Genomic DNA, 20538 nt, shown 5'->3' with positions numbered 1-20538 from the left:
CTAACAAACAAGAAAGTTGCAGCAAGGCATACAGTAAATGAAGATATTATGTATTAGAGAAGGAATGAATCTGTCACTTTGACAGATTGTGAGACGAAGAGCAGATTAACAGATTACTCATAGTCAGAAGGCAGCTTGGTGTGAAAAATGTGCAGGAAATGATAAGTGAGGGTTTGTGCTGATTTAATGATATTTTTAAACTACAATAACACTTCTGTAGTTTAATATAATAAAGCACTTTGCTTGCATTTTTAAATCATCAACATATTTCCAATTTGATCTTAAAACATCCTGGACCATTCTCTATTAAAATTTGTAGCTTTCAAATTAGAAAAAGGTACCATATAAAATACCACAGCCATGACCTTACAGAAAATACCATTGTCTTTTAAAATCAGTTCTTTCCTAAACTAACATTTGTAATACAAATTGTAGTTATGTTTTAAGCACACTAACACCACATGTACTCTTCTTTGGGCATTTAAATTACTTACAAGAAGAAATTATCATCTTCTAACAACCGTTTCCATTGAAATGCTTTGTAGATACCATTGATTTGTCTTCATATTTCCATTGCAGGTTTTTAGTTAGGAACCTGAGGTCATGGAATACTTATGGGTAAAACTACTATATTTTTCCACAGATAGTAGATAAAAGTAGTTCAATCTGAATTGAGTATTCTGAGTCATAGCAAGAAATAAGATGAATTGCTTGCTTTATTTTACATTATTACAAATATTTATCAGAAAGAAAAACTTCTGAAGAGGTTTACATTTTTATGTAAATAAAATTTGGGATTTGAATAGCACACTTTTAGTTAATTTGACAATGATGGACTGGCACTGCCAAGAAGTTTCAGAATAAAATTTCTGTAATGCATTTAAATGGTTTTTATTCTGACATCTTAATATTTAAAACATAATGTAAGGCTTGAATTGTTTCATATCTTCTCTTAGCTCACCAGTAGGTACAATGAAACTTTTGAGGGAGTGAAATACTACATTTTCTGTCTTCACACATGTATCTAAGCCAAGTGCAAATAAATATAATAATATGGCATGTCCAAGGTTTGAAACTCAGACATGATTGTAGTTCAAATTATGTTTTACACATACAGTGAAGACTTAACCAGAATTCACCATGTTTTGTACATTTCCTGTCTTCTGATATGTTAATACTCTCACCTTGGGATAAGCAAGCTAATGTAAAGAGATAGACAATATTCTTCTTGGTAGAAACTCTGACATGTATGCAGCACAAGTTCTTTGCATGTTTTCTGGCTTCCTTGCATATTTATTGTCTGCAGTGGGGAACAAGCAAGAACAGCCACCCATGTGACATCCTCTAAATTCGCTTGTGATTTTCTAAATGTTGGTGCTAGCTAACGAGTTACAGATACTAACATGATTTGCTAAATATTCCCAGCTCCCCAGTTTCAAGCACATTATTGGATTGCATTTGAAATCCATTTGGCTTTAGTGGAGCCAATTAGCCCAACTAGTTGAGACCAATGAATTGTGAGCAAAATGGCCTACATTGTTAATTGACTGGAGCATTTAATTGTAGGTGTAAAACCCTCTAGAGTTCTCTTCCTCTGGCGCCTTCCAGAAACATTCAAGTTGATTTGTCAGCCAGGTTGCTGAATGACTGATAAATACAGTTCCCCTGCTCATCTGTTATGGACATTTAACATGAGCAAGAAATAAACCTTTGTTATTTGTAAGCCGCTGAAATTTGGGGTTTTTTTGTTACTGAGAATAACATAGCCTTATCCTGACTGACACTAGCTATGACAATGAATATATTCTGTCATTGGAAATATGTCATTTCACATACTTTCATATTTGAATGTTTAGGAATCAGTTAAAATTGTTGAGTTCAGTATGGGAGTCATTGGCATATAGTAAAATTAATGGTTTTAGGAAGTGACATAGCGCACTGGTTAAAAGCACAGTCTCTGAAATCCAAATCCCAGATTTGTGTCCTTGTGAAATTGTTTTACTTCTCTAAGCTTCAGTTAAAATTATCTAAAAAACAGGGATTGTGTTTTACTGCCTACTTTATAGTGTTACAAAGATTAAATAAGATAATGTGTGCAAAGAGTTGTGCACAGAGCCTGGCATATGAATTTTCATTTAATGGTAGAAATGTTGTTATCTGGTGGTAGGGATATTAACAGGAATATTAGAAATAAAGTTTCAAAAACAAATCACACATTTAAGAGAAGTTTCCCCCTAAACTTCTCCCCATTGGTCCTAGTTCTTTTTCCAGTTGAAGTCATCACTCTTTCACATAATGCCCCTTGAAATTTTGAATATTGTTTTTGGGGATTCCATTTCTGCCCCGGTCTCTCACTTTGCCATTCCCGGTCTTTGCATTGTCCTAATTGCTTCCTTTGGACACCTTTAAGTTTATCAAATTGGAGTTCTCTAAATTGAACAAACTTACAGCTCAGTCTGTAGATAGACCATTGACCAGAACACTGTGTATATTAGTGTACCTTGAATGACATTCTTTTTTCAGTGTCCTTATTCGACAAATGGCTTATCTTTGGCTTTTGGTCTAAAGCTATCACTCTCTTTTCCTTGGACCATGGTTATAGCCTCCTAAGTGGTCTCCCTGCACCCACACGTGCTTGTTTACCACAACCCGTACCCATTCCCTACAGAGCAGCCAGAGTAACCTTTTCTAAACACGGATCTGATTGTGACACCCCCATATTAAAACCTTCCAACTGCTTCCCATTGCTCATAGCATAAAGATCAAAATCTTTCAGTGGCCTTCAAGGCTGAGTGGCTTGGCCCATGCCTACTGGGCCGGCCTTATTTTGTACAATTTTCCCTCTGGAGATTTGTGCTTTAGCCACACTGGTCTCCTTTCGTCTTCTCAAACCTGCCTTTCTTAGTGCCTTTTGCCCATTGTTCCCTCTTCCTAGAATGTTTTTCCCCTACCTTGCCTTCCACCTTACCTGGTTAATACCTATTCATCATTTGATTTCCTCTCAAGCATCACTTCCCCTAGGGAACCCTCAAGTCCCTATTCATGTGCATAGCACCATTTAACTTCACAGCACTTATATATTTTTACATGATTATCTGATTGCTGTTGGTCTGCCCACCCACACTATAAGCTCTAAAAGGAAAAGAACTCAATTTTTGCTCAGTATAGCACTTAATGCCAGGACCTGACACAAAACTGAAGAATCTCAGTGATGAGTAACTCAAAGGGGTGGTTAGAACTTGGAGCTTATATAACATCTTAACCCAGAACAGTAAATTTGTACAGAAGTGACAAGACAAAGGAAAAGGAGTTTCAGACTCTTAGGGACAGCACACTATGGGAGGGTAAATATATGGGGCAAACTAATGGAAGATAAGGATTGTTTTAGTGAAGTTTGTTTTAGATTCCTCTGGGTGCTGGACTGGTAAGAGTCTCTGGTGATTGAGTTGTTCCCTGTACCAGAAGGGGCACCGTCCTCATAGGAAATTTTATGTCCTACTTCTAGGTGGAAAGGGACCATCAGAGAGTCCTTTCTGAATTTACTCTTTCTCGAGTGTCTTCAGCTCAAAATAATAAATATGTGAAAGCAGCATGTTTTGGGATGGCATGTTCAGAATCCTCACGTGATGAATCTACATAATTTTAATTTACAAACAGTCCAATACTATCATATTTTTGATGCATAACAATTTAATTACAGCACAGGATTTCTGGGGCGTGACGATTCACACTCCTGTGCAGCTCCCTCCCATCCTGTGCCCGGCACAGACATCGCTAGTGGCTCACGGTCCTCTTGGCCACTGAGCCCCACTACAAACTTAAACTCCTTCTTCATGAGGTACTCCAGGAAATACCACCAATCAGAATTAACATGTGATTTATAACCCATTTGTCTTCTTTGAGCTAAAACTAGCTAGGTTAGTGAATGGAATCTATTCCTAGCCCTACATGACACTCCCTAACCCTAGAATTATCATCTTGCTAATATATCCCACTCTAAAAGTCATCCCCATCTTTTGTAAAACTTTCTTCCTTGACTGAAGTGAAATTAGGACTGCTCCTTCTCCACAACCCTGACTCAGTTCACATCAACTGTGATTAAAATCCTACAACATTAAATGACAGGCATGATATACTTGTTAACTAATTAATGTAAGTTCTGCCTCTGGCAATGGCAGACTTGTTTGTTTCACATTGAACTTCCCTCTGGGAACAACCAGAGAAGCCAGACAAAACAGGATAATCATCTAACTGAAGCCACTGGAGAGCTTCAAGGGCAGAATTTATGGAGCCTTGCTTCAGAAGAGAAGAGAGGCCAGAAGAGACAGCCTGCACATTGTGTCACTTTTCTCAGGAAAATTGCCCTTTGAAAAGCAGCAGCTTAGAGACTGAGGAGCCAAGCAGAGCTTTCAATAGCCTAATGGGTTTGGGGACAGAAATTTTAGTTCAGGACCAATGAAGAGAAGAAGCCATGGTGAGCCCCAGAGTGCTATACTTTAGGTAAAAAAGTTAACCAGAAATAGATGATCTCTCTGGGGGATTTAAGACACATCTATTTTGAATCATCCTAATTGCTGATGGCCCTCTCATCCTACCCAGGTTGCCCACCAGAAAAAAAGGAATCACATCTAGAGAAAGAAAAAATTATCTAGAACTTCTTTCAATTGAAATGAAGTGTGCCCTACATATGTAATTTAAAATTTTCTAGTAACCACATTAAAAAATTTCTTAAAAAGTAAAATTAGTTTTTATAATATATTTTATTTAACCCAATATATTGAAAATATTATCATTTCAACATGTAATTTGGGGGAGGAAAGCTTTCTCCAGCAACTTGGGTTTGAGTGATGGGTGTAGGGGGCTGTGAATTACTTGGCAACAGATAAATGGGAAAAGAGGTTTATTACACATGCTTGTGGAAGCAATCTAAAAGGAGTGGCTTAATCAAGCTTATTAAGAGGGAAGTAGGGCTTCTGTAGAAAAAGATGGAAGGTCCTGATAAGATTTGTCTACACAGTTTCTTGGAATGTCCTGTTGCGAAAGGTCAGTCGCCTCCCTGACTGGAGACTTTCCCTGAGGGGGCACCAAGCCCCCGAAAAGCTGTGCTTTAGTCATATAAGGGAGGTTCAAGTCAGATTTCTTTCAGCATCTACTGTTTATTCAAATGTTTCCAGTTTAAAATGGTCTTTATAACATTCCAGTTGTTTGTTGGTCCCTTCAGAGTCAGTATGAAATACTGGTCATGAGATGCTTTTTTCATAGTAAGTCCTTCAATCAGTGTATGTTTTATGTTCATAGCTCTTCTTGATTCATATTGGTTCCATTTCAAGTGCTCAGTAGCCACTTGGGGCTGGTGACCACCATGTTGAATAATGCAATTCTAGAAGACAACTTAAAAGAATGTCTTCATGGCCTTAGGGTAGGAAAAGAACAGGTCTCAAATGTCAGAAACCATAAAGGAAAATATTGACAAATGAGACTATATTAAAACTAAGAGCTTATTAGAGGCCACTACTTAAAAGGTAAAAAAGAAAGGCATACCACAGAGTAGACAGTATTTGCAATAGAAGGACTCCAGAATAAATATGTCCAAAATATATAAAGAACCACAAAGCTATAATCAGGAAGAAAAAAGAGGCAATCCAAAAGAAAGTAAAAATGGCCAAGAGACATGAACAGGCATTTCACAGAAGAAGGTATCCAAATGGCCAGCAAATATATGAAAATGTGCCACCAAAGAAGTAAAAAATCAGAAGAGTGCACATTAGAAGTACCCTGTGATTGTACTACACCCCATCGCAATGGCTAAAATATACAATACCAGTAATTTTGGTGAGGCTATGGAGGAACTAAAACTGTCACGTACTGCTGATGGGAGTATAAACTAATACAACTACTTTGGAAGGCTGTTTTAGCAGCATCTACAAAGGTGAACAAACCATATCATTTTATTCATCAGTTACCCTCCAAGATATATGACCAGTAGAATGCATACATATGTGCACCCAAAAACATATACACTGTGGGAACCCACTCAGATCCACAGAGTTGATATAAAGATTATTTTATAGTGAAAGTACCTGAGCAATGAAAGATGCAGAAATTTTAATCTGAACTTCCTTTATCTGACTAAATCACAGCCTCCTCAAAATATAGGTGCCACTCAGCTCTCGTGAAAACAGACTACCCATTTGTATTAGCATCAAAAAACCCAAAAGAACCTACCATACCTTCCAGTTGGAGACCTAAGCCCACTCCCTTTGTTAAGTTGGTATGTAAACTTTTATCTCTAACTGTTCAGTGAATTACTTATTACAAGCAACTCCCACATACGCATAGAAATAAACTTCACTTTTTCTCCTCTAATATGGCTGTTATCAGTTAATTTGCAGGCCCCCAACCTGGAGTCAAGCTGGCAGAGAAAAAGAGTTTATCCTCTTTTTGTTCATAAATTTCTTCATGATAGCCCTGAATTGGAAACAACTCAGTTTCCTCCAATAGTAGAAGGCATAAGTAGGATATGATATAGTCACACAGCGGAATACTATTCACACTCGAAATCATGGATGAATTTTACAGAATATCCAGGGAAAGCAGCTAAATGACTGAGGAAGGCATATTGTATGATTCCACTCATAGAAAACCCCAAAATAGGCCAACTAATCGGTTGTGTTAGAAGTCACCGTCTGGACTGTCCTTGGGAAACAGGGAGTGTAGTGATTCGGAGGAAGAGTGACGGAAACTTCTCTTCTTGGCCCAGGTGGTGGTTATGGTCAGTTTGGGATCATTCATTAAGCTGTACATTTATTATTTGTGTACTTTTCTATGTGGATGTTATGCTTTAATAAAAGAACTTATCGATAGGAACCATGAGTCTAAATCATAGCGTAGTATAGTCAGTTTGCTCTTTCTGGTATTTTCTATTTTATTGACTATATATATGTATGTATTCCCTCTGCTGTGTTTTCATCTCCATGAATAATTTCTTTTATACTTGTAAGTTTATATTTCTTTATCCCCTTCACCTCTTTCTGATATCTTCCTAATGTTTCTGTGTCTTCTTGCCTTTTTTAACAATTTAGCACATGAACTTTCCTGTAGAACAAAGACCATACTTAGGTTGAATAGCAGCTAGAGTGACACCATGAATAATTGTGACGATGATGGTAGCTTCGCAACATAGAAGAAATATTGTCCTCCTTGGAAAGCCCAATTTACTCACTAGAATGGTCCAAGCAACAAAAGAATTCTTATTATTTCCTCCCCATATTTTAAAAATAGCATTTAAACAGCATATCTGTTCAAAAGTCTGTTTATCACCCATATCAGAGTTCTATCATAATATTTGTCATTAACTGAAATGTTCCAATTAACACACCCTGCAACTGCTGGGAAATAAATCTACCAACTAAAGATCCTGTCAACTTTCTCCAGTTCTGTATTTTCTTGTTCAACCAACCAACACTGGAGAAAAATTAAATTGTCATTCACCTCACAGAGCCTTCTTTTTAGCATATCATCGTTTTATTTGACTACTGAACATAAAGGAATAGCCAAACTGTGAAAAGAAAATGGAAATCGGGACATAAATATGGCACCTAATAATCTGACACACTTAACAATGAAAATGATACCCTATAGTTATTCACAAAAGCCCAGAGAGCTAAATTAGAGCATTAAATTAAGCCCCACCTACTCTTTCTGCACCATTAAATCCCATCATTCCATAGAAAGATTTAGATAGTTTTATTTTGTATCCTAATTTTAAGGCAATTATTCCCTACTTAAAGTCAGAAGAGACCGCAAACTTTTCTGCTCTTGATTTGCTAGTGACTTAGTTACAAAGCATGTAACACATAGTTATCTAGTAACTCTATAAAAGGTGTTATATAGACTTTCTTGAGAGTGAATCATTTCTGTAATTTCAAACAATAGTAACTACTAACGCTATTCCTATTTTGGCATCTATCACTTACGGGCTCCGTCTTGAGGTGGGCACTGAGTGGTGAGAGTTTCCACATGCCCTGTTACTTTATTGGCTCTCTACCCCAACCTGGTGTGGTAAATTCTGTTAATTCTCATATTCCAGGGAAGGAAACAGAGGCAGAGTTTCCTCCAAAAGCTGCAAGGCTGAAAGGAAATTTAAGCTCAAATAAAAAACTGTGCAACTTAAATTACATGCTGTGTTGGTAGCCCAGATATGTGTCTCACATCCATCTTCACACTGGATTCATCTTGGTGTTTCCTGTTGTGGTGGCGATAGTTGTATATGTTGCTACAGTGCCGCCCCAGCCACTGTTCATCCAGATACGCAGCATGGGAATGTGTTGGTGTTAACGTTTTGTGACCAACCAAACCTTGCTGGGTTTTAGAACATCAGTCCTAGGCTTTGTGGTGGTCGATCTAAAGTCATGGCATCTTTCTCTTTGATTCCTCATTGCCTCCCCGTTACTCCTTGGATAGTGCTCTGTACGTGTAGTAGCTTGAAAATGTCAGTGGATTTCTCATTAAACATGGTTTTAATGTGAGTTTAATTTGTTCAGCTGAAAAGCCCATTCATTGTATTAGAAACCTCCACTTCTGAGATATGGCCCCAAATCAGGCATTCTGTGCTTCCCATCTCCCTGTGCTTTGAGAACTGGCCTATACACAGTATGTTGGAGTTTTTATGAAAACCTATCACCATTACTCTGTGCTAGAGCTGTTAATATGAAATACTCACTAAATCTTACTTTATTTTTAAATTTTTATAGCACCTTCTGCTATCTGAAATAATATTCCTTCTGTAGGGAAGGAACAACTGTTTCCCTCTACCCTCCAGTGTTCTCCTGCAGATTAGACTAACAAAAGCAAATGAACAAGAGAAAAATACACTTATTAACACCAGCAAGGTGTATACACAGAGGTATTCAGTGATGAGTAACTCAAAGAAGTGGTTAGAACTTGGGCTTATACAACATCTTAACAAAAACAGCAATAATTTTTATTGAGAAGTGACAAGACAAAGGAAAGGCACTTTCACCTTTTTAGAGGTGGCAAATTATGAGGGATATGAATGGAAGATAAGTGCTAGTTTTTCAAGTTCCTGATGCCATCTCTGCAAAGAGTCTAGAGTTGTCTCCAATGATTAAGAATTGTCCACTCTTCCCAATAGAGTGGGGGAGGGCAGAGAGATTTCCTTTGTCTACTTCTCATTGCCTTCAGCTCAAAATAATCCTGCATGAGAGTGGCATGTTTTGGGGTGGTGTATTCTGAACCCCTTGACTTCTTTGTATACTTGTTTATTGTCTGTGTCCACCTTTAGACTCTAAGCTCCATGTGAGCAGCAGCTGTGATTTGGTCACTGTGCTATCGTCAATACCTGGGACTCACAATTCAGAAGTATATTCACAAGTATGAAGTTGCATGGAACAGGCATTCAGATTTTTTTTTTTAACATTCCTCAAGGATGTGAAGGTGAAACCTATTGTTTGAGGGGACAGTTGTCTCCCCTGGATCTTCAATGATGCTGTGTTTATTTGGAATGAGAAGTCCTCATTCTGTATTCATTCTTCTGCTGAGTAAACCAATAATGTTTGTCTTTCACAGAAATGTAGAGGTTCTAAAGGACCTCCTGAGAAATAGCACAGCTTCATACAGTTTTTCTCAGCCTTTCTTTTTCTGTTGGAAAAAAAATACTCAATAGGTATCACTCACATGGGCACATTTTGGTGGACACAAGTCAGAACCCTACTCATAAACCCAGCCAAAGTACAAAAGTGGACTCTGGCCAACCTTGAGTCTCATGCCTGCCCTCACTGGGAGTGCAGGAAGGCTTAGTCCCCCAAAACCACATGACGTAGGTTGCCCACAGGAGAGAAGAGCTAAGTTCTCAGAAGAGGGAGATGAAAAGTGGCCAACCAAATTCATAGCTAGTTGGACTAGTACCTACTAGTGCCATACTACTGGTAGGTAAGCTTCAGTTCTTAAGTATTTATTGAGTTACTTCTGTATTCCATGTACACTTCAAGAAAATATATGTGAATAAGAATGGTACTGAGATTACCTTAAATTCTTTTCAACTTATATTTAGGTAAATTATTTACATATTTCCATAATAGAATTATTTGGTAACTTTACATTTAACAAAGGTGATATCTGATCGCAATATACTGTGTACCAAATATTTATTTGTGCTCTTACTAAATTCCAAGCACACAAAAAAAAGAGCACTTTTACCCCCAAAAGATGAAAATTGCTGTTATAACAGCTAAAACTCCAGACTGTATTACAAAGATTGACTGCACAAAATATAATCATCACTTTATAGTTATAACTGATTTTTAAGAGCAAGAAACAAATCATTAATAAACCAATCTTGCATTAGACATCTTGGCATTTAAATTAACTTCATGCAAATAAAATACACAAATTGAATTTTCCAATTTCCTCATCAGACACTACATGGATGCATTTCACATTCACATCTTAAAGATGTAATAAGAAAAATTTTATCTCTATGTCTGGCATGTCTGTTCCTGATGAAATTCTATAACCAACTTGGATGACACTAAACTGAGAGTTCTCACATCACTTTTTGTCTTCATTTTATTATTGTGTGATCTTTCCAGGTAGTTAATTTTTTCTGTTTTCACTGAAGTGTTCTGAAATTACTACCTATTTCTACTACTTAGATGAAACTTACTCTTCTGGCATGGAAATTTCAGGGGGAACAATTTGAATGTTCATGGTCTTCATCTTAAGAGAATTTTTACTCTATCCCGACCTGACTTTGAATATTTAGGGAAAATGCTCAATTTGTAGCTTTAGCTAATGGCATTACAATGTCACTCTTCTCTGTTTAACATTCAGCTTTGTTAATCAAGAAAACCAGATTGGCTCGCTGCATGTTGATTAAATTGATTACAGCTGTAGGTCTTGATAGCATTTTTCTCCAAGTGTCTCTAATTAATCAGACAATGTTTGATTAGGTTTTTTTTCTGTTTTGAGGAGATAAACTGATCCTTGAGAATTTTCACCCCAAAATGATTCCCCTGCAGTGAAAGATAAAGGATAAGTGAGTCACTATTTAGTTTTCCATGACACTGAGACCTTTTATCTTTCAGCAACTAAAAAAGAGCAATCCTTTAAAAAGCAGATTAAAACATAATAACACAATATTAAACTTCTTTTCACATACTCTCATGTATTCATGAGAATACATCTCCTAGAATGAAAAGCGCTCTCTCTGAGCTTTTAGCCTCACTTCCCCTCTGTTGTAGAGTAACTTCCAACTTTCCCATTGAAACCGTTCTTTGTCAAGTTATATCATTGAATTGTCACACCCAGCGTTGCAGATTTCAGCCTGGAACTGTTTTGTTTTAATAATCAGCTTGTGAATGATGTGTTAAAACGTAGTAATAATGATCCACCACCCATTTATTTAGGCCTCTCTGTAGCATTTATTAGATAAAGTAGCTGTTACTTAAACCAATGAAAACTTGACAATTTCCAGGAATATTACCAACATTTATAAAGACTCAGAAGGTTCTGCATTCATCACTGAAGTTGATATTTCCAATGGGAAAGGCTTCTAGGCTCAGCTTAGATGGCGCGTGTTGACATGAGGAAGACATCTCTCTCCTCTATTGGTTGAGACTCCTGTTTTCAGTAAGCACTTTTCACCTAAAACATTCTTTAAAGATATTTTGAAGCTGTGTTTCAGAAAAGTTTTCTTACACATGTCATCAAATTGAAAGCTCCTGAAAAGGAAGAATCTGCCATTTGAAAAGAAAGTTTAAAAAAATCAACCAGAACAGAAACAAAAGTGAGAAACAGGTCTTACACCTCCCACCCCTGACCTCACATTCCTACTCCAGGAATGATGATGGGTAACAATATCTTGGGCATCCTTCAGAAACTTTCTATGCATATTACAAGAAAATATGTTATATATTTTTTTTTTCCAAAATAAATGAAATGAGACTATTCTGTTCCACAACTTGCTTTTTAGATTTTTACTGAGTTGATTTTGGACATCTTTCTAAATTTGCCCATGTAGATCAACACATTCTTCATTGAGTGCTGGGTATTATTTAATTGCTTGGATGTACTGTAATTTATTCAGCCAGTTCTGTGCTGATGGACATTTAGGTGGTTTCCAGCTTTTTGTTACTATAAACAGTGCTGTAATAAACATCTTCATGCATATTTCTTTGTGAGTTTGGGCAACTATGTGTTTATAATAAATATCTAGCAATGCTATTACTTGGTCTAAAGGTAATTTTGATAGCTATTTCCAAATTGTTCACCAATTAACACTCCTACCAGCTTGAGAGCTCTTTCTTTGTATGCTTACATTTCAAAAAAATTTTTTTTCTTAGTTTTTTTATGCTAACAAACATATTTCTGAACCAGCATTGTTTTCTGAGACAGAAAATTAAGTTTTTCTTCCTGGCTGTAAAGAAGCAAGATTCACTCCAATTTTGGGTACCAGGCATATGATTTAAAAAAAGAAAATAGCATGCTCCTGGCAGGTAGAGAAAGAGAAAAATGGGGGGTGGAAATACAGAGTGGGTTGCAAGAGCAATATTATTTATTGTTAAGGAAACCTTCAATAGTGAGTGACACTCAGTAGTCTAGACTGACAAAGACTCTCTTTCAATAGTTCAGCATTTGGTAAGAGTCAAATACATTTATCATATGATCAAATAAATGTGCTCATAATCATAATTAAGAGCTGAGACAGCAAGACCACAGTTGCTCTGGTAGAAGGAGTAACACAAGAATTGAACTGGATTGGAGAGGGCTTGTGAGGGGAGACCTCCCAAGAGATGCCTGTGCCAAAATCTGAAGGTGAAGTATGATTTCACCAGGCCAAGGAAGGGGAAAATGGGGGCTAGACAGAGGGGCACAGCTGGGCACAGGCCCCATGGCGGTGGGGACCCTGGCATTTTCCAGGAACTGAGAGCAAAGCAGTGTGGCTAGAGCACAGTGAGTGAGAGGGGATGTGCAGGATGGGTTGGCAAAGCATGTGCAGGCAGTACCGCAGCTTCCAAGTCACACTGAAAGGTTTTAAACAAGAGTTTGACATAAACAGATTAGGATTTTGGCTGCAGTGAGGTGAAAGCCCCGGTGAATGTCTATGAAGGGATCAGTTAAGAGCTACCGCTACAGGTAAGGCGAGGCAAGATAGTGGCATGGACATTGGTGATGGAAGTAGAGATGGTGAGAAAGGCGTGTACGAGGAAAACTGACAGGAATTCTCATAAGATCCTTAAGAATGTTGCACTTCACAGTTCCTTCCTCTAGGTCAGAGGTCATTCAACTTCAGCCTGTGGGCCACATCCTGGCGTTTGCAGGATTTCTTCTGGAAGTTAAAGATTTCACTGGAATGTGGCCAAGCCTATTTATTTCCTTACTGTTTATGCCTGCTTTCACGCTACAACAGCAGAGCTGAATAGTTGCAACTATTGCAAAAGACCTTATGGCTTGTAAATAAAGCCTAACTTATATGCTGTATGGCCCATGACTAAAAAATTCTGCCATGGATTTTACAATGCTAGAATCACTGTATTTGGGGGTCCAGAAGTCCATGAATAGGCTTTAGATGAACTCTGGCCTCCTTAAGTTGGGAGTGGAATTTGTTACTTATGTACCTTTCTCTGGGAAAATAGTTTTCAGCAGCTTTTAGAAAGAACCTTTGAATTCCCCCCAAAATGAGATATTTTCCAGTCCTTTCCCCAGTCTGTCCCCTGACCACAGAAGATTTTTTAAACCTAAAGTCCTTTCCGTGAACAAAAAATGTGCATCAGTACTAAATGATAAGTATCATTAAGTGTTAGACAGAAGTTGCTGCAAGTTGCTAAATTCCTCTGTAGATCTCCTGTATAAGTATTTCACTGGGCTTGTTACTCTGACCAGAGCTTTATAACAGCTCACTGCTACAAATGAGAGCTATATAGTAATTGCTGTCATCTTTTAGATTTTTCAAATAATTACTCCTCCAAATAAATACGTAAATGTATACATGATTATAGATAGTTTCATTACGAGAGAAGTCCTTCAAGGGAACAAACAGATGATCTGATCAGCCCACAGCAGCCTTTGTGTATGGCCCATTTTCTAGTGTCATCTTGTGTGGCTAGAATGCTTGTTCCCTCTGACTGTGAGCTCTTTGGTTCCCCAGGACCTGGCACATGTGAATTTAGTAAACAGTTACTATGTATGTACAGAGGCAGTGAAACCAACTGTTGTTCTCATATCATGAATTTGTATGTATGTGTGGATGTATGTATGTATTAGAGGAAACACATTAATGAAATAAATATATGTAAAATTGTCTTGTAAACAAAATCTTTTTAAATGAAGGAACTCAAAGCATAGTCTGTCTTAACTGAAGACATGATCCTCGGTTATAAAAACATCTGATTCAGTTAATGCTCACTGTGTCACTTTTAAAAATCTAGCATGAAGACAGTGTGGTATTCTTTTTCAGCCAAGATTTTAATATTAGATAAATCTGGCCATTGTAACAATTCACAAAATGGTTCATATTATTCATCTGCATTGTATTTTTGCATATGGTACTTAATGTGAATCCATTGTCTTGACTCTTAAATAAAACACATCTTCTAGTGACAGTTCTCAGCATGTGGAGATGTTCCTAGCATCCTCTCTCCAGTTTCAAGAGGAGAGGCTGGGTGAAGAGAAAAAAGAGGCACAAAATTCCAGCTATAGTGTAAATTAGTCATGGGGAGGAAAGTACAGCACAGGGAATATAGTCAGTAATATTATAAGATCCTTATATGCCGACAGATAGTAACTAAGCTTAATGGGGTGAGCATTTAACACTGTAGATAACTGTCAAGTCACTCTACTGTATACCTAAAACCAATATAATACTGTATATCAACTAAAAAAAAGAAAAAGAGGGAGGCAAGGGTGAGAGGCCCACCAAAGGCCACGAGAGACAGGAGGTAGAAGAAGCCCCTGAGTGCTTAGAGAGCAGGCCTGACTGCAGAGGATGTTTATCCACAGGGGGGCCATGGGCTTTCCTCCCAGGTAGACAGCCTCAGTCCTTGGGAGGAAAGGGTAACAGGCAAAGCTGAGGAAACAACCAGAGTACCAAGTCCGAAGGGCAAGGCAAGCATGGAAATGATAGAACAAAGAACAGGAATAGATTCTGGAGCACAGGTAGCCAGGGTGAGAAGCGGGCCAAGAAACAGCTGATAACTAAAGTGAGGGCTGGCATGCTGTGAGCCAGCCCGGACTGGAAGCGGCCGTTTGTTAGATGCCTGCCACTCACTTGGGGGAAAGCATAAGGTTTAAATTGACGGAGAGTCAAAGCAATGGATTAGCACTAAATATCATGTGTAAAAGTATAAACATGTAAGATACAGATGCTACACGTTTCTGTTTATTAACAAGTCACCAAAAAAACTGCTCTGGAAAAAAAGCGAAATTATTAAATATATGTAAAGTAAAATAAAGACACAAACAAAAACAGTGTCACCAGGATGTGACCTGAAGTGACCTTTCCCAAGGTATGCCCTGTGGCCTCATTCCAAGGGCTGTAACAGTTTAGATGTGTCACGTGGTTGTGCTACAAACTCTCTCCTCCTCTCCTGAGGTTCAGTTTGTTAAAGGCTCTCAGATGTCCTGTAGGAAAAGGTCCTGCTTGACTTTGTTTAGCCCAATATTTTCCATAGTTTATAGTTAATTTTATAGTTCCTTTTTTTCAAAATGTACTTTGTAAATACTTTGTAAAAAGCCACACAAATGAGTTGCTTTGATCAAAATCTCTTAATTATATAAAACCATAAGCAAACAGAAATGACAAAGTAAGGAAAAGAGACAAAAACCTGAAAAAAGAAGGGGCAGAAGACATGAACAAAGAACACAGACATAGATAAAATGCACATGGTTTATGCATATATATTACAAATATGGCCTTATGCATATCAGGAGACAGTCAGTGCCACTCATAAGGCTCATATGAGAGCAATGGCAGATCAAAACTTCTTGGGATACCGCCTCATCCTGGCTGGGAAAGCATTAAAAGCTTGACAGCCCGTTCCTGTGCTGTGGCTGCAGAGAAGCCAGCACTCCCATGCACTGCTGGTTAGATCACAGAAGGCTGAAAGCCTTGGGGAGGAGAAGATTTGTTAATAACTAACACAACCAAGTAGGCATTTACCATTCATTCCAGGAATCCCACTTCTAGGAATTTACCTGGAAGATACATCTCTAAGAATACAAAAATAGATAGCCCAAGGTTATTCACTGCAGCATTAATTGCAATAATCACAAAATAATGCGGACATGCCCAAAGATAGCAGACTGGTGAAATAAATGATAGTCTGTCCACATGGTAGATTATTATGCCACAGGTGTAAAAAAGAATGAGGAAGCTCTCTGTGAACTGGTATGAGTGATTGGCAGGATATACTTTAATTTGAAAAAGTTGAAGTACAGAAGAGTCATTGTGGTATGCTACTTTTTGCATTAGAAAAAAGAGGAATAAAAAACAAGACAATATTTGCTTATTTTTTGCAAAAAGAGATATGGAAAGGAGATACCACAACTAATAAAACTGACCTGGAGAGGGGTGGCTGGGCTGGCATGGAAGTGATGAGGGGGTGGGAACAGACTGGAAGGGATGGAGAGTGTAATTCTTACCTGAATATGACTTCCTGTGTATTTCAAAAAAAAAAAGTAGTTTTGACTCTTGAATTATTAAATGTTTTACATATCAAACAACAAAAGTAATAAAAATCAACCAGAATGGAGGGAAAAAACTAAAACATAATACAAACAGAAGCAGATAACTATGTTTCAAATGAATAATACACCCACACTGAGAGTGGGGGCAGGGGGAACTAACCCAAGTAAATTTTGAACATAGTATTTTTACTGTAGAATAAAAAGAGTGCATAAATTCTCTCTAGAATAAAGAGAACCCTAGAAATAGGTTTGGGGTTTTCTCTTGTTTGTTTTGTTGTCTTTTGTTTGCTCAGCAATTTTGAAACTACTTTTGACATGTTCTATAGTTCAGAAAATATGTAAACATATTGAAGATAATGGAAGTTAGAAGGGAGTTTCAAATATGGAAAGTTGAGAATGAATCTGTGGTATTGATTAGTATTGGAGAAATCAGTATGAGCCCAGGGTTATAGGTCAAGGATCATCAAACTGTTCCTTTAAAGGGCTAGGTAACAAATACTTAACTCTATCATTGTAACACAAAAGCAGCCATAGACAGTACATAAGCAAGTGAATGTGGCTATATTCCATTAAAAGTTTATTTATGGTCACTGAAACTTGAATTTTATACCATTATCACGTGTCATGAAACATTATTTTAATCTTTTCAACCATTTAAAAATGCAGAAGCCACTCTTGGTTTGCAGGCTGTACAAAAACACGCAGTGGGCCAGGTTTTACCCTTGGGCCATGGTTTGCCAACCCTTTTTAGACAGAAAAACGATGATAGATGACAACGACTGACAGATTTTTAAAAATGATAGATGATAGCAAGCAAATGTGATAGTGTTTAAATTGGGGAATCTAGGTAAAGGATCTAAAAGAGTTCTTATTTTCTCTTGCACCTTTGCTGTAAATCTCAAAATTTTTTAAAGCAACAACAAAAAAATCACGAAGAACCCTGTGCCCTCCATAGAAGGGCATTAATGAATCATCGGCCTGAGAAGTGGATGTCTACCACATTCACGCAACAGACCCCAACCACGTTTTCCCCACGTCCGCGGGCCCTGTTAGGAGCTGCAAGTGCCATTGTGTAGCGTTTGTCATCTGTCCCTGGGAGTGCCACACGATAACATTACTTTTCACCTGCTCTTACAGAGTGATTGATGAGGCCACTGGGCTGGCAATTTGTATATGACCTTGTAATTTTCTGTAATGTAGGAATTTTTTTGTCTGATACAATTAAATGGACTAAATAAAAGGTGCTTATCAGAAAATGCCCTATTAGCTTGCAAGTCTGTGACGAATTCCATCTGATGTCCTTAATGTGTTGCTATGAATTTCAATTACACAGCACGCTCATATTGCTTATTTCCCTAGCCGTAATCTACTGATAGCTAAGGTGGGCAGTGACTGAAAGTCTCTTAGAACACTAACAAATAGGAATGGGGTGGTTTTTACATTACGATACTTTTTATACAGAAAGAGTGAATGGCTTTCAAAGAAAACCTCTACTGTGTGGACTTGTAATCATTCTACCATCCTTTACTGGTTAAATTCCAGCAGAATCCAGTTCCCAACTTGGTTTATTATTGTAGGTAAAGCCACACTATGATCTTCATTGATAATGAAGGTGATGGTGGTTATAGCTGAAATTTATTCAGTACAACTCCATACCCAGATCCATGCCAAATGTTTTTCATCCATTTTTTTCCATTTAATCCTAAAACAAAACTGAGGTACTATTATTACCTCGTTTTTTAGATGAGGCTTACAATGTTAAGTGACTTGGCCAGGTTCTTCCCTCCCAAAGCATGGGTTGGATTGGCCTAAAGAGCAGTTGCTCATAGTCACTGGTTGGTCTCCCACTGTAGATAAAGACAGTAGGAAGCACATTTAGGAAGTACATTTACATTACAATACTTATTATACAGGAGTGAATGGCTTACAAGGAAAACCTCTGTTGTGTAGACCTGTAATCATTCTACCGTCCTTCACTGGTTTAATTTCGACAGAATAGTTCCCATCTTGGTTTTTCACAGGATGATAATATCCATGTAAGAAATAGCGTTCATGCTGGAAAACCCTTCACACTGCCTGCACCCTTCCCCTGACGCTTGGTAGCCAGTTTAGAGATGAGAAGGGCTGGAAGCAGAACGCAAAGTGACCTCTGCCCTCTGGACATCACACCCATGCAGGTGTCTCTAGAGGGAGCAGGAAGACTGGAAAAGAAGAGGGAGAACAGAGCTCGGGAAGTGGGTTGGAACTTGGAGGCAGAGGGCACGGAATGGAAGAGGAGCCTTCTGAGTGATGATGCCCGGCATCCTGGGGAGCTGAAGTGCCGCGCCCCCCAGGGCCCAGCTCCCCTCGCTCTCCCTTTCTTTGCCCTCCACTGTCTAGAGCCCCGAGTCACTACTGCATCCTGACTCCCACCACTGCAGCTGGTCTCTGACAGGTCCAAGACCAAGTTCTGTTAGGAGCCACCATGTGGAATGTTGTCCTACATGACATGTGACATGTGACTCGGTCAGGTTTTCTTACCCAAAGGACATACGGAGCTCTGTCTCTATGCATTCCTTCTGAGTTACTGAAATACTGTTCTTCCATGAGAAGAACTGTACTACAATCTAGTAATAGCAATAATAAACCTGCAAGAGGACCAGTCATCTTTATTTAGTTAATGTATGTATTGAACAACCAGTTAGTTAAGTGACTGACTCTATATTAAACTGATTTACAAAACTGAATATTAATTTCTGGACATACTGTCGTTCTGAAATATGAAGGAGGAAAAGTGTTTCTTTGTGGAAGCCCCAGGGAATTAAAAATCCAGGGGAAAAGTAAAATCTGTATGTGGAATTTCAGACATGTTGTTCATCTTCTTCTCTTTTTAGGGACTGGTTAAATATGCTGAGCCCACCTATTGTTCCTCCCAGTCAGCAGTCAGCAGAGCAGCGTCCAGATTCTTCTGGAAGTTTGAGTGCTCAAGGTAGGAATATGAAAAACACTGTGCATAAAAAAATAAAAATTATTAACCATCAATAGAGAAAATCAGTCACTTTGAGATGTCCCTGTTTTTATTAAATGCTAATCACATGGACTCCCACACCCAAAATGAGGAAACCTGTGCCTCATTTTATAAGATGATACGTTCTTTGCAACTAATACGAATATGAGTTAGAAATTGTCCTTGTTCTTCTAAGGACTAATTTCAGGGCAAAATGCACTTCAGAATATAAGAGCATGGCTTTGGTGTCAAACTGACCTTCATCTGAATTCTAGCTCTGTTCCAGTTCCTGCTGTGTGACCTTTATGAATTTTGATTACCACACTTGTGAAGTAAGACTAACGATAGTGATCAACTGACAGTTTTTTGTGATGATTGAATGAGACATACTATATACAAAGCACTTAGAATAGTGCCTACCAAATACTAGCTGTTCTTTTTACTATAAAGAAGACTCAATACTCCCACATCACTGATACGTGTGTTCATTAATACAGAGATACAGCCTTTTCATTAAAGCAACAGCTGACACACAGCTACAATAAGTCACGTTAGGAAAAGAAAAATTGGAAGGAAGCAGGATGAAAGATTTCCCATGATTCCTTTTGTTGGTGAGTCATAAAGATGAACCATGGGCTTCTGGTTGTGAGCAGGGAACATGACGGTCAGGAGTGCAGAGGAGGAACCCAGAGGAATCTCTGATGGAAACAGGGTTGAGATGGGAGGGGCAGTGACAAATCACCTCTGCGTGGGGCTCCCGGAGACAGTTTTCTGAGCTGGATTTTGAAGACGGAAGCACTACGTGTGAAGTTAAAAAAGAAATAGAACTGATATAAATTGCTCCAACA

General features: G+C 38.2%; 1 protein-coding gene across 7 annotated transcripts in view; it reads left to right on the top strand.

Moving 5' to 3' along the window:
- CFAP20DC (CFAP20 domain containing) overlaps positions 1 to 20538 on the top strand; it is a 201382-nt gene that overhangs the window by 168795 nt on the left and 12049 nt on the right. For 6 of the 7 annotated variants that reach the window (XM_037019232.2, XM_037019235.2, XM_037019233.2 and 3 more), the window contains one exon: positions 19578 to 19672. The exons of the other annotated variant lie outside the window; for it this stretch is intronic. In XM_037019232.2, the coding sequence (XP_036875127.2) occupies positions 19578 to 19672 (95 nt within the window). The remainder of the gene's footprint in view (positions 1 to 19577; positions 19673 to 20538) is intronic. 7 annotated transcript variants of the gene reach the window in all.

Source organism: Manis javanica, chromosome 3, assembly GCF_040802235.1.
Source record: "Manis javanica isolate MJ-LG chromosome 3, MJ_LKY, whole genome shotgun sequence".
NCBI classification, from domain to species: Eukaryota; Metazoa; Chordata; class Mammalia; order Pholidota; family Manidae; genus Manis; species Manis javanica.
This window is presented reverse-complemented; position numbering and strand designations above follow the sequence as displayed.